Here is a 22,636-nt window from a genome sequence, read left to right on the forward strand (position 1 = left end):
CTACCCACACCACCAGGATCAGGTACGTGAGTATCTTATTCCATTACAATACGTGACAAGGGTACCTTTGTGTTCCTGGTTCGTATTGGGTACATCGAATGGTCCCAAGGTTCAAGGACCATTCATCTTTTCCCCTCCTTGTGCCCAACCTTCTTTGCGATCTATCGTATATGCGGTGGATACAAGCCTCTCTTTTGATTCCTCTTGATCCTTTGATCTCTTCCTTTCCTTTATATTTCATAACATCATATCTCGGTCCAACGGCAGGCCCCTGGTCGGATCATCCACCGTAATCTGACTATTTCTTTGTTCCAGCTCCACTACTCGGTTTTGCCCACTCCAAAAACAAGCTGCGATAACACCGCATTTTTGCGACTGGAAATTCGGAGCTTTACTCGCGCCACTTGATTCGCACGACCACAAGTTCTAACGGCGCAAACTTCATTGTTCCAACTTGCGCTCCTTCAGGCCATATAGTCCATTCGCCATTGCTTGATTTCCTTATTATACCCTACATCCTCGATTCCTGCGCCATGTTGGTTTGACCTTAGATATACCAAGCCAAAATCACTTCTGAACGGGAGATTGGACGCCCAGGAAACACCAGTGCCAACCGCCGGGACTAAGTGCCACAAGACGACTACGCCTGGCAGCTCCAGAGCTCTCTGCGCACCCAGATTTCTCGAGTTACAATGAATCGCATACCTCCTCCGCCAGAAGGGCACCACCCACACCCCGGTCCGCACGCCGCATACGACTCATGGCGTCCTTCATACCCTCCACCATTCGATAGCCACCCCGCCGACGGCCGCCGGGCCTCTGCCGTTTCTCAGCCGCCTCTACCACCACAGCCTTCAGGATACCCAGTCATGCCCAATCGTGAGCTGCCACAGATTACACCAGAAGGCCCGTATGCTCGTCCGATGGGCAATGGAATGCCCCCGCACCCGACCGTGCATTCCCCGCAAGATCCCACGCCCCCTCACCCATCCTTCCACCAGCAGATGAACGGTGTGCCGCACGAGGCCTCCCCCGATTATCGCGCTCGCATGCCCTTCCAACCTCCAGATCAAGTTAATAATGGGGACTCTACACCTGTTTCCGGGGGATTGCCCCCCGCTTCACAGTTCATGGCGCCTGGGCCTCCCCAGATGGCGATTTCCACGCCGCCTGGCGGGTATGATCCTGCCTATTACCAAAACCAAACGCTGGGGCGGCAACAGCAGCGCAGGGCGAACCGAGCCACACAGGTGAGTTGAGCTTGTAGAGCAGAGCATGTGATTGCTTGTCGGGAGGAAATTTCTAACTGACGTCCGAGCCTTATAGGCCTGTGACCAATGCCGAGCGAGGAAAGCAAAGTGTGATGAGGGGAGACCGCATTGCAGCCACTGCAAGGAGAACAACCTCGGATGTGTCTATAAAGAAGTGCCGCTGCACAAGCAAGAGAAAACCACCCAGCTGGTATTGGACCGGTTTACTATGATGGAGGAACGCATTGCCAGAAACTTTCAAGAAATGGAAGACCGAATGTTCAAGCAGCTGAAGATGGGCACACTTCAAGTACCTCCTGACCTACCACCCCCACAACCAACGGCTCTCAAGCAGGATCGGCCTCTAAAAACGGAGCTCCTCAGCGCCCAAACCTCGCCTGCAAACAATGTGGACACCGGATCTGAAATCAGTGCTCCCAAATACAACCCCAAACTTGGACCAGCACCGGAGGAGTTGTACGTTGAGGACCCGAAGAGTGAAGCCGAAGGAGAGCTATCAATTCCGGTGGAGCACACCACTGCAGCTCACAAGCTGTTGATGTGGCCCTCGATCAAGAAGCTACTGTATCCGGAGGAATATGATGAGGATTATGTGATGCGGTTGGAAGAAGAGCGCGGTCTTATCAGCATTTACGGCCAAGGCGAGATCTCATTTACAGCAGATGACAGTGAATTACCGGTAGAACCCAACCTGGATGGTGCTCGACCAGATGGCGATGGCGCAGGGCTGAATTCCGACGTTGATATCGATAAGTTTGGTAACCTGAACCTCGACGCGGCGACTGCTCGACGCTACTACCACAGCTACCTCGACCACATGTTCAAGCTCCACCCATTCCTTATGCAGAGTGAACTCGACATGAAGGTCAAAAATTTTATCCGACTCTACTGCCGTCCGGACTTGTCCCCGACCTCAGCTTCAAACTACCCAAGGCCGGCTCGCGATGGTCCGCCGCCTGCCAAACGGAGGCGGTCCAACGAGAATCTAGGTGGGCGTGGGGATTTCGTGGAGTCTATCTCGAACCCGGTGCGACCTCGAGTGGGAAAAAACATCGATAATGCCTTGGTATTGCTGTGTCTGGCCTTGGGTGCTATCTGCGAAACACCCGCTCCTCTTCCTGGGCCAATCATGGACCATCATATTGATTATCGCAACCAGTTTATACCTCATCCGCTACCTCCTCCACCTCCTCCACCTCCTCCACCAAATCCTCAAAACGTGGGATACCCCCCCAATGGCGTACTCTCCCCAGCGAATTCCGACTCGGCCATGCCAATGTCGCTTTCGCATTCTATATACGTGGTGCCAATGCAGAACACTACCCCAACTTTCACATCTGCCACGATCGGCGAAAATCTAGGTGAGAACCGAAAGAGTCTGTCAACGCGAGTTGTGACAAAGACGCGTGATGCTCGGGGAAACACGAAGAACTACCAGGTCATCCCTGGTCTGACACTCTATGGATATGCGACCGAGATATTGGGCCTCTTGCAAGGTGGAAACGAGCTGGAACATGTCCAGTCCGCCCTGCTTGCTGGTCTTTATGCCGGTCAACTGGCCCATCCTTTCCAGAGCCACAACTGGATTTCGCAGGCGTCGAGGGCTTGCCAGGTGCTTGTGAGAACCAAGCGATACGAGCGACTCGTGGAGGGGCCTATTCAGGACTTGTATAACTTTGCTTACTGGACTTGCCTGCAGTTGGAGAGTGATCTACTTGCGGAACTTGACATTCCCGCGAGTGGTATCTCGCGTTCTGAGGGTCGAATGGAACTTCCGAAAGGAAAATTCACCATCACTCTCCCAAACGATCTCAGCGCCCCTCAGACTATGATGATGTTATTCTATTCGGCTCAAATCCACCTACGCAAAGTCCTCAATCGGGTGCACACCGACTTGTACAAAGTCGAAAAACAAGGCCAAACCCGATGGTCTTCGACCGTACAATCGGCTCTGAGCTTGAACCTCGACCTCTGGCGCAGCAGCCTGCCACGAAGCATGCAGTGGGAAGAAACGGATCCGCCAGCCAACGAAATCAACGCCGCTCGTATGCGTGCCAAGTACTATGGTGCTCGGTATATCATCCACCGACCTCTCCTCTACCATGCCCTCCACTACGGCCACGCAGGCGCCCGCATCGGTCCAGTTGGCCAAGCGTCGGTGGACTCGCCCACGTCGCAGCACATGTCACCGTCTATGCTGCACAACCCTGCCCGAGCTCCAAATATGGCACGTATGTCGAGCGACATGGGTTCTACACCGGCCGCGAGCTCGACTGGCTGGACTCCTCCCAAGGTCCGCTTCAAGGATCTCCCCAAGAAACTGCAAGCTGCCTGTGAAATCTGCATCAGATCCGCCATCAAAAGCACTGAGGCGTTTGACGGTGTAGGCGGACATCGGTTGGTCGTTACCAACATCTTCGGCACTGCCCATGCGTAAGAACCCCCGTGACTGTCGAGATAAACTCTTGGCGATGCAGGCAATACTGACATTTTCTCCTACTTGTAGGCAATTTGGCAACATGCTCGTTCTGTCTGCAACATACATGTCACCTCTGAGGGAGCTTGTCGACGAAAAGCTACTTGAGCGTCTCCTCCGACGCACAATTTGCTTCCTCATTCAGAGCGAGAATATCTCCCCTACTCTTCGGGCGGATGCTCGTATTCTCACCGAGATCTATCAAAAGATCTTCCACCGCGAACCTGACGTAACCGGCCACCCTTCATCAATCAGCGGCCATACTCCAACCGGCCATACTCCAAACATGAGCAATCACATTCCACCCATGGATCACACTCCGGGATTGAACGGCCAATCTATCAGCATGAGCTTCCCTTAAATTGCATTTAGCGTCAGATTTTTCAGTTCCTTCTTTCTATACCTTGGGCTTCACCACCCAATATATGATGTCCAATACCCTCATGAATACATCATGCATTTCCTACTCCTTTGACCAGGAAGCCCTACATCTGTTATACGTTTGTCATCTATAACTTGTGCATTAACTATAATTCCTTTTTGTTGCCACCACATCTGATCCCACCGGCACTTGGCCATTTGGAATATCGAATCCCATGGGCTTTTGCGCTGGTCGATTGGTGTGGCCTTCTGTATACGTGGAGCAAGTTTACCTATCCTCTGCTTGTGCTGGAAACGCGAGACTGAAAATTGGATAGGGATTGCTGTTTCTTTTTTTTCTTCTTGGTGCTTTTCTTTTGGTGTTGAATGCATTTCGTGTCAATGGGTTGGTGGACGTGGATACGTCCCAGTGGAGTTTCGATGTCTATTGCATGCATGTTCGAGTCATATAGTCTGGTGCCTTCTGATTTTCTCCTTTTGGACAATCTTTCAATCTGTGAACACTTATATTGGCTGTGCCATGTGGATTCCAGTTTTAGTCAAGGCGAAGGGTTATATTCTTCAACTTTGGCTATGTCATGGCCCCGGTATGGGCAGCATCTGGGTTTGATCACTGTAAATTGGATTTTGTATTCGGACTGTAACACTGAACAGAATGTGAATATCAAAGATAAAGCCAGATATTAATTGACCTCAAATTCGGGGAAGAAATATGTGGCTGGAGCTTTAGGGGGTGCTATTTGGCAAACCACAAGAGTGTTTTGGCATGCGACCCTCGGACATTGCGAGGTGCTTGAGATAACACATTTTCACCGGCGTACTGTGAATAGACCGATTAACCGCAGGCTATATGTGTGCAGCTATATGCATGAGGCTGGTCAGAATGATGGCTAGCACAGGGCATCGAATACACGCGGACCTCGGCTTCCCCGCATGCAGATCAGGAGGTTAATTGCACGAGTCAGTCTAGCACAGGGTTCATGGGGCTCTATACATAAGACAGCTCTTCTCATGTTGAAGCACAAGTATCCCCTTTAATATCTAAAGTAATAACTGTCAGTTTAAATCAAAGATGGCGCGATCATGGCCCTCAAGAGAAGGTATTGTACCCTATTCCACCGTGGAGCTCTACTCATGCTGACGAACAACCCCAGGCGTCACTGCTGATGTACTTGGCAGTCTCATTTCCCGCACTCTGCTAGACCCCTGGAAGCTCATCCCCCTCCTCGCCCTGGCCCAGTACACTGCGCATGGCCGCGAGGTGGTCGAGGCCCGCCCCAACCTCGACAAAGCCCTAAAAGCTCTAACCGCCCTGGGCGTCCTCAACGGTTTCGGCAACTGGCTGAACCGCCGCACCCTCAACAACAAAGTCAGCGACAAATACGACTGGAATCGCGAAGTCGTCGTCCTAACCGGCGGCAGCAACGGCATCGGCCGACGCATCGCCGAAAGACTCGGCTCGCGCGGTATCAAAGTCGCCATCCTGGACATCGCCCCTCCAGCCTCAGGCGACATCCTGCCCCCCAGCGTCCGCTACTACCAATGCGACATCACGTCTTCGGAGAACATCACCGAAGTCGCCGTCAAGATCCGCGCCTCCTTCGGCAACCCCACCATCCTGATCAACAACGCCGGCATCTGTACCGGCAAGACAATCCTCAAGACAACGCCTGCCATGACCCGCCGCATGTTTGAGGTCAACACCTTCGCCCACTACTGGCTTGCACAGGAGTTCCTGCCGGATATGGTCAAGGCCAACCATGGCATGGTTGTCACCGTTGCTTCGCAGGCGGGTTATACGGTTACACCCAATATGGTCGATTACTCTGCTACCAAGGCGGCGGCTATTTGCTTCCACGAGGGTCTTGCTGCGGAGTTGGTTACCAGGTATGCGGCGCCGAAGGTGCGCACTGTGCTTGTTACGCAGGGTTTCACCAAGACGAATCTGATTAAGGATTTGACTCCTGAGGATACTTGGTATAACCCGCTGCTGGATCCTGAGACTGTTGCTGAGAAGGCAGTTAATCAGGTGCTCAAGGGGGAGAGTGGTCATGTTCTTGTGCCCGGTTCGGCTGGGTGGCTTGCGAAGAGGTTTAGGGGTTTGCCTGATTGGGTTCAGCATACGTTGCGGTGTAAGTTGGAGAAGTTGATGAGGGCTCCAGAGTAGATAGGGTGCTTTTTCGCTCCTCTCTGATTTGGTTTGGGGACTGTGTTTAATGTTGTGTGTTTGTGCTGGACTGCTGGTTTCCGATGGATATAGTACACTTGTCAGTAGCAGATGTGATACCTATTAAGACTTGGTTTTGAGGGAACACTGGAATAGTTAGAGATCATAGTAGACAGAGTATAGGTAGAATGGCGAATATTCCTATATAATAGGTCTCAACATAGCCTTTGTTTATGTACTGTGTAGTTATCCATCGAACGCATAGTCCCATAATCGAGTCGTTATAGTTACAAAGACCAGTGAGTGACGAACCTTGGGAACTCTCCCAGCCCCATGGTCCGTGCGCGATGCTTCACCGCGCTTTTGATTCGCTCCACTCGGTTGCACTGACAGTTCATCAACGCAGAAATTGTCATTTTGCACGTTTTGGGCTGATCTTCTGCATCTAATTTGAAAGAAAAGCAGATTCTCTCTGATTACTCGACAAAATATCAATTCCTCAGAGGAAGAGAAAGGCGACAAGCAGAATAAGCGCCCCGTCAAGTCCAGCGGTTCCAGTGGGGCGGGTGTGAGATCCACGGCTCAGCTCCCCGTTGTTTACTCCAAACAAACCCATAACAACCTCGTCCTTTACATTCTCTCTACTAACTTACAACCTCCCCTCCCCATTCCTGACTGCATTCCTAACTAGTCGCATCCCACATGGTTTTCTACCGATACTCGAATTAAATCGCCCACCATGTTCAAAGCCCTGATGGGCGGGGGCCGCTCGTCGTCCGCTTCTGACGTGCGCAGCAAGAGCAGCCGACGCAAGTCCGAAAAATCCGACAAGTCCGACACAAAATCGATCTCAAGTCGCAAGTCTTCACGGGGTGACGACCGTGACCGCGGCCTGGGCGATCTGTCGTCGTACTCACCATCAGAATCCCGCAGTAGGCGTGGCCCACCCAGCCTCGCCGGCGAATCAATCGCATCGACATATGTGACTGCCGAGCCGGAAACCATTGATTACTCCAATCGCTACATTGAACGTACACCCAAGCGCAGAGACAGCGACCGGGAAAGCAAGAGTTCTCGCCGCCGCGAGCGTGACCGATCTGAAAGTCCAGAACCCACGAGAAGATCAAACCGGCGCGGAACACAAGATACACAGGATGATGAGTTGGATCGGGAGCGCGAGCGCCATGACCGTCGTCGCACCCACTCCGGGGACCCGTATGTGCCTCCAATTACCACCAACTTGCCATCCAGCGCCCCGGGCGCGCAGTTTGCCGCTGAGATTGGCGCACCCGGATTCTCGCAATTCCCCATGCAATACGACAATACCATGCCATTCGCAGCCGCTTCACCGGCGCATGCAGTACCCTATGATCCGCATGTGCCGCAGCAATTCCCTGGCCAGTTCCCGGAGCAAACTGCCGCTCCGTATCGGCCGCCTAATCCTGCTGGCGCAGCGGCAGACTACTATGGTGACCAGGGCCAGTCTGTTGAGCACCAGCCTGGTGTTCGCCCAAACCCCCCAGTGTGCTTCCCAATACTCAAGCGCACTTGATGGCGGCGTCTCCTTCCGCCAATCCGCCTCCAGAGCCCAGTAGCATGGGTCAGACTGGGGCGGCCGCCGCTTATTTCGATGACAGCTTCCATGGCCCGGAACAACCAGCCCCACCGGCAGATATCGCTCTATCTAGACCCCCGAAGCCATCGAAGCCTTCAAAGCCTTCAAAGCCCTCTTCGTCTGGAATTCTTCCTGCTGCCGCTGTTGGAGCTGCCGCTTATGGCATTAGTGGTATGATGTCACACTCTGAGTCGGACTCGCCTGCACAACACACTCAGCAGATACAGCCATTGGCACACTCACAGTCAATGCCATACAACCAGCCAATGGCAAGCGGTAGTCACAACCTTCCCCCCAAGCCGTCCTATTCTCACAGCTTCAGTGAAGGCGCCGGTCTAGCAGCTGCGGGTGCGGCTGCGGGATACATGATGAGCCATCACCATCATTCCTCAAGCCCACACCATGCACCTCAACACCCTTTGCAGAACTATGGCCACTATTCTCAAGCCGGCATGCCACCGTACGCTTCTGGTCATAGTGATGCCTTGCATGTTGCAGGTCCGGGAGGCTACGCTTCTTATGCCGCCCATAATCCCGGCTTCTATCCACATCCGCCCAGCGCTCTAGCTTTCCAAGAGCGCCAGCGCAGTCCTATGGATAGATTTGTCGATTTTTGGCGAGATCCTGAGGGTGTTGGAAGGTTCGAGGACTACACTGAAACTATTGGTGTGTGCAAGTATTGTTTCCAGCCTGGCACCACCTCCGTCGACGCCCCTCGCAAACATCACTATCACCGCCGCCGCCGATACTCCGGCGATCGACACAGCATCAGTGGCAGTTCCAGAGTTAGCAAAAACAGCCGGTACAATTCCTCTGATGACGAGAGTCGCCGACGGTCCAAGTCCAAGAAATCCTCCTCGTGGCTGCCTGGCATGCTAGCGGGTTATGCGACCAAGTCCCTTTTATCGAATAAGGAATTTGATGAATCATACAGCGTCCGCTCCGGCCGAGTGACTTCTTCTCATGGCGAAGAAGATGATCGCAAAAGTCATACCTCTCGTGGTGTGACTCGTCGCTCCGGCCGCAGTCCCCACAGAGACCACCACGCAGACTCCCAGCATACATCTCGTCATACCGACTCCCGGAACACACGCTCCCGATCACGGTCTTCCTCTCGGTCTGGCCGGCACTCGTACCTGAAGGAAGCCGCAATCGGTGCCGCAGTGGGTGGTGCTGCGCTGGCTGTGGCGAAATCGCGCAACCGCTCCCGCAGCCGCTCTCCCGGCAGAGGCCAGCACCGAAAGGAGTCTTCCTCGTCGTCGTCCTCTGACAGCTTCCGTCGGCCTGCCAAAAAGACCGTGGCTGGTGGTATTGGATCATTCTTCACTGCCTCTTCCGAGAACAGGAAGAAACGCCAAAGCAAGAAGCGGAGCGGCTTCTTCTCCTTCAAGAGTGGATCTTCATCCTCGTCCTTGGACCATGACCTCGCCTTCGGAGATGGCTTCCCAAAGAAAACCTCCAAGCTCAAGAAGAAGGATAAGAGAGGCAAGAAAACTAAAGATGTCGATACTGCGTTGCTCGAACTTAGCGATACGGCAAGCCGTCTGGCTGGATCTTCGCCTCATGGCCCTATCCGGAGCGCAGGTCAGATGTACACCAGCAGGTCCCGTCATTCTCAACACGTTTCTGCCAAAGAAGATGACGATTGGATTGATGCTGAGTCGGAAGACCAATCTTCTTCGAGTGTCAGCTCTGCACTTGCCTTTGGAGGAAGCAGTGCTGAGTCTTCCTCCGACTCTGGCAAAAGCACATGGGGCTGGAGATGGGGAAGCAAGAAGGACAAGAACAAGAAGAAGGACAAGAGGTCGAGCGCAACGAATGCCGCCATGGCAGCTGGCGCCGGCGCTGTTGCAGCTGCTGCAGTGTCTTCTGCTCGACACCGTGACAGTCAACCACCGAGCAGTTCCGGAAGCCTCCAACAGGTTTACCCAGTGCCTACTTCCGATCCTTCTCGCTTCGACGCTGCTAGAATCGCCCCAGCTGTGTCTGCCGGTGAGCCAGCTCTCATCCGCCCGGGACCTATTCCCCTTCAGCAGCCGCAGCCTTTTACTCCCGTCTCTCAATCAGTGTACACTACCCAGGGAGGCCTTCCGGGGTCAATTCCCGTGTACAGCGACCCGGTAGTTCCCTTGGCTTTCTCCCGTGGGCCTGAGCAGTATGATCCACGATTCCAAGGTCATCGCGATGCAGCATGGGCTCAAGAGGATTCGACCTACGCTGACCAGCAGTGGAGACCTCATCGGCGCAGCGACTCCTCGCCGGTGTTCTCCACCCAAAAATCTTCTTCAAGCCTCAAGCGTCGATCCACCGGCAGAGATCAAGCCTCCGTGCAATTCAGCCTGACAGAAGAGCAAGTTGAGAGAGAACGCCACCTCACTCGCCTTGACAAGAATTATCGGGATGAATATGTTGATGAACCTGTTCAACTCATTGACCGCGAGGAAGAGCTGGCTCGTCTGGAAAGTGAACGCCGTGACCGTCGCCGGAAGGAGCGCGATGACGAGGAGCGGCGGTATGCCGACAGCAAGGCAAGCGAGTCCTCATCCTGGGCTGGCGCTGCGGCTGCTGGAGCTATTGGTGCTGCTGCTACCAGCGCAGTTCTGTCTCTCAAGGGAGATGATGATGAAGCCTCTCAGGCCAGTCAGCGATACAATGAACGCCGAGAGAAACGCCGCGCTGAGCGGAAGCGCGATATGGATCCCACAGCGGTTCCTTCCACTGTGTCGCGTTCTGAGCCTGCTGAGCCTATCGAGGAAGAAGTACATTCGGAGGAACCTCGCGAAGATCGGAAAAGACGGCCTTCTCGCTCACCAGCGCTCGTTCATGATGATTACGCAGAATTTTATGCCCCCGAAGAGCTACGACACAGCCCAAATGAGCATGCCCGCAGCCCCGACTCCACTACCATGCCCACCATTGTGGAGATCGAGCCTGCCAGTGAACGAAAAGCACGTGAAGAGCCCGAACCTGCCGAGCCGGACTATTCATACGAACCCTACCAACATGTTGACCATCTCCCGTGGCCAGTCCCCTCACTCAACTTCATTGAGCCAACTCCTCCCCATAGCGTGAACGGTGGTTCCGTCCGTGACGTTACCTCTCCAGCCCCTGTACATACATCTTCTGATACCAAGCCACGCGAACGACCAACGACCGGCTCCCGCATCTCCTGGGGCGAGCATGAAACCCACGAATATGACGTCCCATCTTCCCCCGAACAGGGTCCTCTCGACTATGACGTCTCCCCTACCGAGGTCTCAGCTCAAAATGTTCCTCTCCCGGCATCCGAAGTCTCACAGACTAAGGATACCACCGGCAAATCTGGCTACGGTGATGACATTGAATTTGCAGCCACGGTTGCTGCTGCCACTGCTGCGGCTGGATTTGATCCCGCTTTGATTACCGATGACGCATCCTACCACACCCGCACCTCACCTCCCGGGTCGGAGGATGAAGAACGCTTCACCTCGCCGTGGTCAAAGTCTGCTCGCAAGGAACGCCGTGGCTTCGTTGAGGGCGAGCTCGAAGAAATTGATCCCAAGTCTACGAAGACGACCTCAGCATCTGAGCGTATCGGCCGCGACAAGGATGAGCTCTTTTTTGATGAGCCAAGTTCCTTGCCAAGTTCCTTGCCAAGAGACCGAGATTTTTCGGAGCGCCGCAAGAAGTCTCCAACCTCCGAGGACGTCCTTGAGCAGCTGAACGGCAAACATGGCAAGCATGAGCGCACAGCCTTCTCCGAACAGGATGTTGATGCCTTCTCAATGCCTGGTGGCTTTGACACAGGCGATTCTCGAGATTTGGTTGACAACAGATCTGTCTTCTCGGCGCCGGCACCTGCTGCCATGGATCCAGAGACCCCGACGAAGTCCAGGTCTTCTAAGTCTAAATCGAAGAAGTCGAGGCGAAGTGGCGATGATTTCGAAATCTACGAGTCGCGCGAGGCATCCCCAGCTCGGGATGATGCTTACTCTGTTATCTCTGCTCCTGTATCCAAGGACGAGACTTCCAAGTCCAAGTCGAAGTCCAGGAAGTCCAGACGGAGCGGTGATGACTTCGGCATTCTTGACTACCCCGACTCAGTGACCAATGAGTCGCATGATGATTCTTACTCAGTGATCTCTGCTCCTGTTTCCAAGGACGAGACTTCCAAGTCCAAGTCCCGCAAGTCTCGGCGCAGCGGCGATGACTTCGATCGAACCCGTGACACGGAGGAGGATGTTAGGACCAGTAGGCGTCAAAAGGACGAGCGACGTCGTCATCGGTACGAGGAAGTCATGGACTCGGGGAGGGAACGCGAATCTAAGAAGGTATAGCATCTGATTTCTCTTTTACTTATGTTGTGATCTTTATTGTACAGTTCAATGTGCCATATAGTTTCCCTTTTTGCTGGATGACCCAACCAGTTTGCACAAACCACAAAATCCCTACAAAAAAAGAAATGTACTAAGCTTTTCTGGTATTATCCCATGTGCAGGACGGATTTAATGACGACTTCGACGATCAATCCTTAAGAGAGCGCTCCGAAATACTAGCCGAGACCGAGCGTGAGGATCATCGTGCTTCAGGGCTCCCAAGTATTGCGGTCGGTATCGCTGCAGCATCCGCAAACGAGGCCTTGCAGCACAGACCCCGGAGCCGCTCTACATCTCCCCCAGTGGCGGAGAAGACTCTCGACTTGACCCCGAAATCCCGAAGCCGACCTGTCTCACCTGAAACAACCCGCCCCCACGGGTCCCAATCCCCTCACCAACGCCGCCACTCGGTAGCCAAGACCACCAACGAGTCCCCTACAGCAGTGCCGATCCACTTCCGGCGGCCGCCAACATCCCCACGTCTCTCCCGAGCAGCGCCAGCCGAGCAACCGGCCCCCGTTGCATCTCCCGGCTCCCCAAGCCAGCGGCGCACCCGCCGGCCCAACTCACTGGAATTCCGGAACTCCCGCGAGATCCGCCCATTATGGCTCGTCGAGCGTCACGGCTTGACCAAAGGCGAGCCCGAGACCGAGGAGCCCCTGCCATCACTCCCATCCAGCAAGAGTTCCTCCCGCGTCCCATCAATCGAGGACCTCAAATCCCTCGGTGATGACGACGGCATGAAGAGCTGGGAACACGTCGACCTAAGCCACTCTATCACTGGCAATCGCCGGCCAACCGGGCTGACACTCTCAACAGACTACCCAACTGCAAGCAATGATACGGCCCAGGACGAAGATCTCCTCAACTCACAGCAAGCCACTCCTACCGCCGAGCACTTCGCAGAGTCCAGAAAAGAGAGACCCAGATACGAGTTCCATTCTCCCTCTGAGCTCCTGCATGATCCAGCTGCTCTGGACCAATTACCTTCGTCGCCGACTCTAGACCCCCTTCCATCTGCCGAGGGCTCGGCTATTGGCGTAGGCTCCAGAGAGCAGGAAACACAACGCGCCCTCGATGCTCTTGAAGGTGTGTCTCAGTCGCATGGGGAAACCCCGACACAGGAAAAGAACACTTTCTTCGGCGATGCGCCTGATCTCGCAAAGGGCGTCGGCTTTGCCGGTGTTGTTGATGCGGCTGCTATCGCTGCTGTCAAGGAGAGAGATGAGCATCGCTCTTTCGCTGATCCACAGCTAGATACTGGCCGGGAAGATATTCGTGGATTCGGCGATATCGTCGATGCAGCTGTTGCTGCGGAACGCTCCCCCGAGAAGACATCCGCCGAGGAAGAGCTTGATGAGCCTGTTACTGCTATTGAAGAGAATAGTCCTGCTTCATTTGGCGCATCTGAATCTACACAGCCCATTGAACCTTTTGACCCTCAATCTCAGCTTGAGACAGAAGTCGTTGTTGATGAGGGCGCTGCTACACAGCCTTCCAAGAAAAAGAAGAAGAAGAAGGGGAAGAAGGGCCAGGCTGCTACTGAGGAGCCAGCAACTCAGGACAATGCTCTTGAAGAGCCGCTGGGCGAGCCAGACTCTGTTGAGCCCGAGGCTGTTGCTCCAGTGCAAACCAAAGCTGAGCCTGAGGCATCGCGGGAGCTTGGGCCTGAGGCCAAGATTGAAGAGCCTGTGGCTGGAGCTCCTTCTGCTGAGGCTGCTCCTGTTGAATCCCAGCCTGTCGAGGCATCGCGTGAGCTCGAGCCCTCTCTTCCGGCCACCCAGGAGCCAGAGGTTGTCATTCCTTCCGAGATTGAGAATGCTCAAGCCACCTCTGCGGAGACTGAACAGGTCGATGAGACTAAGAAGTCTAAGCGCGACAAGAAAAAGGAGAAGAAGAAAAAGGCCAAGAATGCTTCTTCTGTCGAGGAGCCTGCGGATGGCACTGCTCATTCTAATGAGATTGCTTCTATCACCGACGAGTTGGAAAAACCTCAAAGCCAGCAGGAATCACGAGAGCTGGTTGTCGATCCCGTGGAGCAGCTATCTACTGAAGAATCTGGCTTGCCTATTCCCGCAGAGTCGACTCTACCCGCCGAGGAACAGGAAGCCCAAGAGGCTGTTTTCACCGATGCCAATGAGAACCAACTTGCAGAGGCCGCGCAACCTGAAGCGGAGGAAGCATCCCGCAACTTGGAAGACACAGAGAAGCGAGCTGAAGATCCTTCTCCAGAGCTTACTATGGATGATACTACCACAGCAATTCCTGCGACACCTAAAGAAGACACGGAGGAGGAAGACAACTTCGAAGAGGCCGTTGAACAACAGACACCGCAGCCTGTCGAAGAAAAGGCGGCAGCATCGGAACCTCTTGTCGAAGCGGCTGAAGAAGTCCCACCAGAAGCGACAGAATCCAAATCAGAGAAGCGGAAGAATAAGAAAAAGAAGAATCGCAAATCCGCTGCCGTTGAAGGCGCCCAGGTTACCGAAACGCCTGCTCCCGAGACCGAAACGCAGCCAGAAAGCCAAGATTTCGGACCTGAGCAACCAGCTGCAGCAGAATCTGCGGATACCCAACCTTCTTCAATTGGCGGCGAAGCCTTACCTTCTGATGCCGATCATCTTGAAAAAGCCGCCAATGATGTCGAGCCACCTTCTGAAATCACAGCGGAAGACTCCGCGGCAACCCCAGGGCAAGAGCAGATGCCATTGGAGCCCGCTGTGGATGCGACACCTGTTGTGGCCGAGCTAGCACAGTTACAGAACTCGTCGACTGAAGTGGCAGAGCCGGCTGTGCTTGAGACACTGCCCAATGTCGAACTACAACATCCCGCTGATGAGTCTTCTCGCGAAATCCCAGAAGCTTCTACTCTCGAGACTCCAGTTGAAACTGAAGCTCAGCCTGAACCTCAACCTGAAGGTGAAGCCGAAGCCAACCCTGAAGCTTTCCTGACTGCGTCGCAGAAGAAGAAGGCAAAGAAGAACAAGAAGAAGGGCAAGCAGAGTCAATCATCTGTTCCTGACGAGGACAAACCCCCCGAGAGTGCTACGCCGGCACCCGAGCCCGACACTACCGCTGAAGGCAACTCCAAGGAAGCTCCTCTTACTGAAGACGTATCGGCTGATGTTCCTCCCCAAGAAAGCCCAATGGAGCTCCCTGTTGAAGCCACACAATCTCTTGAGTCTGAGCAACCCTCTGAGTTAGAGGGGCCCGCGCCCACTGAGGTGGCGCCGGCACAGGAGGAAGCTGCACCAATCTCTCTTCTGGAGCCAGTAGCAGGTGTTACCGTGGAAGAGGCTGCTAAAGAAGAATCCCCCATACCAGACGAGCAACGCAAAGCCGAAGAAAACCCCACCGAGCCGGAGGTTCCTATGACGGCTGCGGAGAGGAAAAAGGCCAAGAAAATGAAAAAGAAGCAGCAGAAAGAAAAGACAGAGAACGCCAAGGATGATGACAAGCCTGCCGAAGCTGAGCCTGTACTCGATGCTCAATCCACCGAAGCGAGTGAGTGCACTCTGCCTGCTGCTGATGTTGCTAAAGCTGACCCTGTTTCTTCTGCAGACGTCTCCGTACCGGAGAATACCGAGACCGGTGAGGCCGAACATGATGCTCTGCCTACCTCCACAGACGATCCCGAAGCGGCTCCCATCACAGAAGATGTCTCTCTGCCAGCAGATACCCAGACTACGGACTCTACCAAAGACATCGAGCCGATAACTGAGGCTGAGCCATCGGTAGATGCTACCACGGATCTTGCTCTTGAGGCCATCGAGTCCACCGCCGAGATTGCTCGTGAAGACCCTGCTACTTCAGATGGCCCTCAAGGGCTCGACCAAGAAATCCAGCTTGACCAGTCAGAGAGGCCGGAAAGCAAGGATGTGATCTCAGTGCCTACCGAAGAACCTCCAGTCTCTGTTGAAGAACCTCCCGTCCCTGTTGCAGGAACTGAAGCCGCCAAAGAACAAGAAATTGCCCCCGAACCGGAGGTGCCCATGACTGCTGCCGAGAAAAAGAAGGCGAAGAAAAACAAGAAGAAGCAGCAGAAGCAACAGTCTGTGGACACTGATGAGCAGGCCACGCCTACTGCTACAGAGGAACAGATTGTCGAACAATCTGCCGATGTTTTGCCGGAATCTCAGGCCCCATCTACTCCAGAAGTTGTTGCGGGTGTTGAGGAGTCCACAAACCCTGAGGCAACACGTGACCTCGAAGCCATCCCCGATGTCGAGGAGGAACAAGCAGCTATTGCGGCACCCGCCGCAGAGCCTGTTTCCGCCACTGAACTTCCTGAGCAGGCTGCCGATGTCCAACATGAACACCAGGAGACCATCTCGGAGATTACAGTCGATGCCCCTGCTCCCACAGAAGCCCTAGCCGAAGAGCAAAAGGTTCATGCCATTGTTGGTGCAGAGCCTGCTCTAGACAATTCTGTTGAAGACAAGCTCACGGACTCTACCCCTGAATTAGCCGTGGAGTCTCCAGTGACAGAGCCAGCCGAGGCTGAACAGGACGCAACTTCTTCCAAGTCAAAGAAGAAGAACAAGAAGAAAAAGCGTCAATCAGTCATCACTGAAGAGGAGCAGGCTACACCCGCCGAGGAAACATCCACAGAGCCCATGCCATCCCAGGAGATTGAACAGTCTCCTGTCAACAAAGACGTGGAAGCACCTCTGGTGGCAGAAGAAGAGAAAGAAGCGCCCAAGGCCGAAGAGCGCCCTCTCGAAGAAATCGCTGAGTCTGATGCCCCTGTCGATGCAGCAGCTGCCGAGGCCGCCGAAGAGGCGTTGATGACTCCTGCTCAAAAGCGAAAGGCCAAGAAAGACAAGAAGAAGCGCCAGTCGCTTGTTGCTCAGGAGGACCAGCCTGCACCAGCTGAGGAGCCAAAGCCAACCTCTACCACAGAGGAGTCTACTCTTGTGCCTTCCGAGGAGACTCCGGTGCCCGAGCCTACGCCAGCTGAAGAAATTGAACAGTTTTCTGCCGACAAAGATGTGGAAACAACCCTTGTGGTCGAAGACGAGAAAGAGGCGCCCAAGACCGAAGAGCTCCCTCTGGAAGAGACCAATGAGCCTGATGCCCCTGTCGACGCAGCTGCCGCCGAGGCCGCCGAGGCCACCGAAGAGGCGTTAATGACTCCTGCTCAGAAGCGAAAGGCCAAGAAAGACAAGAAGAAGCGCCAGTCGCTTGCTCTCCAAGGAGACCAGCCTGAATCGGCTGAGGAGCCAAAGCCGACATCTGCTGAAGAAGCGCCTACACCTGTGCTCGACGAACGGGAGGGCATTGAGTCTACTGTCCCCTCGTCCGCTGAGCAAGCTGAGCAGCCTGCCCTCGACAAAGACATGGAAGTTCCTGCCATGACAGAGAAACTCCCAAGGGAAGAGGAGTCCGCCCCAGAGGAGCCCATTCAGGAGGCTGCTCACACTGATGCCCTTGCGGATGCAGCTGCCGCCGAGGCTACGGAAGAGGCGGCAGCTACCGAAGAGGCGGCAATGACTCCTGCACAGAAACGCAAGGCCAAGAAAGATAAGAAGAAGCGACAATCACTTGCGATTGAAGAACCGCCCGTGCCTGCCGAGGAGTCGAAGCTTATACCTACGGAAGAAGATTCTACAGTTGTACTCGCCGAGAAGGCATCCACTGAGCCTCCGTCAGCCGAGCAGTCCACTGTCAACAAAGAAGTGGAGGCTTCTGCTGTGACAGAAGAACCACCAAAGGCAGAAGAACCTTCCCTAGAGGAGGTAACTCAGCAGGATGCCCCTGCCGATGCTGCTGTGACAGAGGAGCCCATCCAGGAGACTGTCAATGCTGATGCCCCTGCTGATGCTGCTGCCACCGAGGCTGCCGTGGAGGAGGCAATGACTCCTGCTCAGAAACGAAAAGCCAAGAAAGACAAGAAAAAGCAGCGCAAATCGGTCGCTTTTGAGGACGATGCCACTCCTTCAGCTGAAGAGCCAAAGCCGGAGCAAGATTCACCTGCCCCTCAGATTGATGCTCCGGCTGACTTAGTTGCAACTGAAGAATCCACCAAGGAGCTGCCCGTGACCGAGGAATTTGTCGAGCCTGCCGCCGAAAAGGAGGTTTCCGAGATAGTAGAACAGACCGCGCCCTCCGAACAACCAGCAGCCATTATGGAGCAGGAGCCAGACGCAGCGGCTCTATCAGATGCCCTCCAAACCACTCAAGTCGAGGAACCCACCTCTGCAGTGGACCCTCCAGCACAGCCTGAGCAAGACACCCATATTCCCTCAGAATCCCAGTCACAAGATGAAACTCAGGCCGAGGCGGGCATGACAGCTAAGGAGCGTCGCAAAGCAAAGAAGAACAAGAAGAAGGGCAAGTCTGTGGACTTGGCCGCTGACGCTCCTGTCGCTACCGAGTCTCCGCAAGAGTCCGAGCCTTCTGCCCCAGCACCTGCCGATGTTCCAATTGAAGTCTCCGAGGTGCAAGAAACCCCTACTTCTGAACCCATGAGCGCACCAGATGCCCCCGAGGAGAAACCCGTCCTCGATGCTGACACCGTCAAGGTCGAGGAGGCTGAATCAACAGAAGCTGTGTTGGACAATGATCTGAAGGAAGAAGCTGCGGAAAGCAAAGAGATCGATAGCGGAGCTCCAGCCACCGAGACGACTGTCCAATCTGAGCAGGGCCCTTCGAAGGAAGCAGAAGCTGCCTCAGAGCCCGCCGAACCGACCGAAGAGCCTGGCATGTCAGCAAAGGAGCGACGCAAAGCCGCCAAAAAAGCGAAGAAACGCCAGTCCAAGAACGTCGACGCCGATAACGATGCCGCCACACCCACTGATGCGGCCGACAGTGTCGAAAAGGTTCTCACTAAGGAGACAGACATCCCCGGACTCCCAGCCACAACGGCCATCTCGCCTGCTGAACATGACGGTAAAGAACATCAGTCCCACGACACACAAAGCTACGACGCCCCGGCGGCGCAAGATCCGGCCTCGACTGATGATTTGATGTCTTCCCAGGTAGAGCAGACCCCGATAGAGAGTCAGAGTCCTTTTTTAGATTATCCTCCCCAGCCCGTGCTTGAGCGTTCAGTCAATTCCGGCGAGTTGGAGGAGGTAAATGCTCAGCAGCAGGATGATGTCATTCCCGCTGCACAAGAGCCAGAGAATGAGTTGGTTGAGTCTGCGCCTCTTGACGAGGTGAAGGCTGTTGGTGAGGGGGGATTGGTGTGGAGGAGTCATCTGTGCCGGAAGCAGGTGATCCCTCCGTGGAGCATGAGATTGAGGAGAAGCCTGTGGATGTGCCGGGTGATGTTGTCCCTGAGGTACAGACACCAGAGTCTCAAGTGGAGGAGGCTTCTGAGACGGCTGTCTCGAAGAAACAGAAGAAGAAAAACAAGAAAAAGACAGAAAAACAAGAGAAGGAAACAGCAGCTGAGCCTACCATTGAGGCCGAGCCTGCGGCAGTGCTCGAGGAGCAGCCAGCAGATCAGTCAAAAGATATCGAGACTGCTACCGTCCAGACGACCGAGGACACACAAGAGAGAGATGCAGTTGACGTTCAAGCCCAGCCTGGTCCTCCTGCTGAAGAGCCCGAAGTGAAGTCACGACCAGAGGAACAGCCAGTACCCGAGGCTGCAGATGTATCTGTCGCCGATGCTTCCCCAAAGGCTGCGCCGGTCGAGGAGAAGCTACAAGATGATGTGAGTACCATCGCAGAGACGTCTGTAGAGCAACCAGCTGATATTCCGCAGGAGTCCATTAAAGACCCCATACCAAGTCAGGAGCCTGAAAGCGAACGGCCTTTGCCTGAGCTTCTATCTACAGATGAGAAGCCGGTGGAGACAGAAGACGAGAAGCCAACCGAGCAAGCTTCATCTGAGGCCCCCGTTGCCCACGAGGAAGTGCCACCAGCCCCCAAGAAGTTGAGCAAGAAAGAGAAAAAGAAGGCTGCGGCCGCCGCTGCTGCCGCTGTCCTCGAAGAAGAAAAGCTGGCCGAGTCACAACCAATGCCAAACCTGTCTGATATCATTCCTCGCGCGCCAGAGGGAGTGGTCGAACCACCCATTGTTGAAGAGCTGCAGACTTCAGAACTGAACGATGTTCGTCTGTCAGAGGCGGAAAGGAGCATTGATGAACTCGCTCAAGAGCCAAAGGCAACTCCTGATGAGATTATCCCTGGGCCCGTGTCTATTTCAGACGAGGCTCCTCAGTTGGAGCAAGAAATCACTAAGACACCAGTCTTCGAGGATTCCAACATCGTTTCGGAAGACAATCAACGTTTGGAGAGCCAGAAAGATGAAGCTCTGGCTTCTTTCAACACGCCCGAAACAGAGGAATCAACTCATGGGCCCAAAGATGAGCAACACGAAGCCCAAGCTAGTGTTGCTAAAGAGCTATGTGGGGAACAACCTGGTGAACCTGTGTTGATGCCGGCTTTGTCCAAGAAAATGTCAAAGAAGGAAAAGCGCAAGGCCAAGAAGATTGCCGGCACCACCGAGGAGGATCTAATTCAGCAAGAGGCAGAGCCCAAAGTTGCCCTGGATGAGGTTCCCACTGAATCTGAAGCTCCCAGCGACTTCGAACATGCCGCAGCGGCTCAACCAACTACGGAGCGAGAGCTGACAACTGAAGCTCCCAACCCAGTTGCGGACCAATCTACACTCGAGGCAGAGACTGAAACTAAGCCTATCCAAATCGATGAACCTGTCGCCGACGACGAGCCTTCTCTTTCTCGTAAAGCTTCAAAGAAGAAGGGAAAGAAAGCCAAAAAGACAGCCCAATCTCTGGAGACCGAACCACCAGCTCAGACTACGCTCGATCATGATCACCAAGCTATTATCGCGCCCTTCGAGGAAGACCAATCCAAGGCGCCAGATGCGGAGGTCCCAATCGATAAGGCAGTTCCTGGTGAAGAGGACTGGCCTGCAATTGACTGGGAGCAAGCAAAATTTGAAGAGTCCCAGCGGTTGAGAGAGATTGATCCGGAGCCTGAGCCGGCAATTGCAGCACCAGATCCGGAGATTATTGGAGAGTTTGATGAATCTTCAATTCCTGAAGCCTTGCAAGATAGCTGGCAGGAGCCGAAGGAAGCTTCCGAGAAAGACATCTGGGCCTTGCCAGCGAGCAAGAAAGACAAGAAAGCCCGGAAGAACAAGAAGGCAGCACAGCAAACAGCTCTGGAGGTTGCAGAGTCATCACAGGAGGCTTTCGACGACAAGGAAATCGAGCCGCCCGCTCGGACAACTACACCCGGTGGAACTAAAATTGCCAATCTGTTTCCCGGCCTTGAGCGTGGAGGATTCCGGCGATCGGCTTTGGAAAAGAAAACACCGTCGCTAAAAGATAGTGCTGAGGAAGAGACAACAGCGGACCTGGAAGCAAATCGCGATATCGCGATCCCTGTCTTGGAAGCACCTCTAGCGACCACCCAACCCAATGAGGTTGCCGATATTTCTACACATGAGCTGCCCAGTGGTCTTGAGAGACAGATTGAGTCTACAATCTCGGAGCTGGAAGCTCACTCAGGAACTCCTGCTGCAGAGGATGAATCAACCCGAGAGCCAGAGCGTCCGGCGCATGGCGAAAGATCTCTGGACTCCCCGTTCTCATTGCAAATGAAAACTCCCAAAGAGAACACACTACAGATTTCCAATCCCTCACCGTCTAGCCGCTCTGAGGAACCTTCTTCTCCTACACGATTTCTACCCCAGGCGGAAGCTGGACAAGAGTTGTGCGAACTACGTCGGTCACCGTCAATCCACGGCCGGCACCAGCAGACACCCAGAACATGGAGCTTAGACGAACCATCTCTACAAGCTCTCCATGCTCCGTCTCCCCCTCGGTCGCTCTTCGGAGGACCAGCTGGAGATGATTATGTTCGACCCCGGACTCCGCTTGATACAATTGCGGAGCAGGATCCACGGGATGACCAAGGAGCGACCGTGGCTCGGCGCGGGACGCCCCGCCTGGAGATGAAGCCTGAGCATGTTCTACCTCGACCTCAGACACCTGTTCGGAAATTCACGGACAATGCGTTTGATCGAGAAGCCTGGCCCACTGAGCGATCAAAAAGCTCCAGCGGATCTCAACATGGTATTTTAAAAACTCCCGAGCAAGGGATGCCCATCTTGAAACCCAGCACCAGCAGCGGAAAATTACGTCGCACGAACCGCAGTGTTAGTGGCGATCTGCGGGCGGCTAGTCGAGCGCTAGACTCTCCCCAGCCTTCGAATCTCGATCTCGATCAGCTCTCGTCTTCTTCCTCTTACGACCCCGTCACCGACAAGGGCAAACGTCCGGTGCGTAACATGTCGGATGTCTATGTAAGTTATTGATTCCTAATTTTGTTTCTAATTGCGATTGTTGTTGTTTTGTTTACTAACTTCTGCAGGAGGGATGGGGTGAGACG

General features: G+C 54.3%; 4 protein-coding genes across 4 annotated transcripts; all 4 read left to right on the plus strand.

Annotated features, from left to right (window-relative positions):
* Positions 1 to 692: 692 nt before the first annotated feature.
* Positions 693 to 4,108, plus strand: clcA (putative C6 finger domain protein; the record flags this gene model as incomplete). Its single annotated transcript, XM_056662698.1, has 3 exons — positions 693 to 1,250; positions 1,327 to 3,704; positions 3,778 to 4,108. The coding sequence occupies 3 exons, from the start codon at positions 693 to 695 to the stop codon at positions 4,106 to 4,108; spliced, it is 3,267 nt and encodes a 1,088-aa protein (XP_056524811.1).
* Positions 4,109 to 5,200: 1,092 nt separating this feature from the next.
* On the plus strand, positions 5,201 to 6,295 carry N7515_001955 (short chain dehydrogenase/reductase family protein; the record flags this gene model as incomplete). Its single annotated transcript, XM_056662699.1, has 2 exons — positions 5,201 to 5,228; positions 5,283 to 6,295. The coding sequence occupies 2 exons, from the start codon at positions 5,201 to 5,203 to the stop codon at positions 6,293 to 6,295; spliced, it is 1,041 nt and encodes a 346-aa protein (XP_056524812.1).
* A 739-nt stretch (positions 6,296 to 7,034) lies between these two features.
* N7515_001956 (uncharacterized protein) lies at positions 7,035 to 7,847 on the plus strand (the record flags this gene model as incomplete). Its single annotated transcript, XM_056662700.1, has 1 exon — positions 7,035 to 7,847. The coding sequence occupies one exon, from the start codon at positions 7,035 to 7,037 to the stop codon at positions 7,845 to 7,847; it is 813 nt and encodes a 270-aa protein (XP_056524813.1).
* Positions 7,848 to 7,891: 44 nt separating this feature from the next.
* lah (involucrin repeat protein) lies at positions 7,892 to 22,562 on the plus strand (the record flags this gene model as incomplete). The annotated part of the gene is made up of 3 exons (XM_056662701.1): positions 7,892 to 12,220; positions 12,388 to 19,438; positions 19,483 to 22,562. 3 exons carry the CDS (start codon positions 7,892 to 7,894, stop codon positions 22,560 to 22,562), a joined length of 14,460 nt encoding a protein of 4,819 aa, XP_056524814.1.
* Positions 22,563 to 22,636: the final 74 nt, after the last annotated feature.

The sequence above is a fragment of the Penicillium bovifimosum genome, assembly GCF_028826915.1.
Source record: "Penicillium bovifimosum strain IBT 22155 chromosome Unknown utg000002l_segment0_segment0, whole genome shotgun sequence".
In the NCBI taxonomy this organism is placed as follows: Eukaryota; Fungi; Ascomycota; class Eurotiomycetes; order Eurotiales; family Aspergillaceae; genus Penicillium; species Penicillium bovifimosum.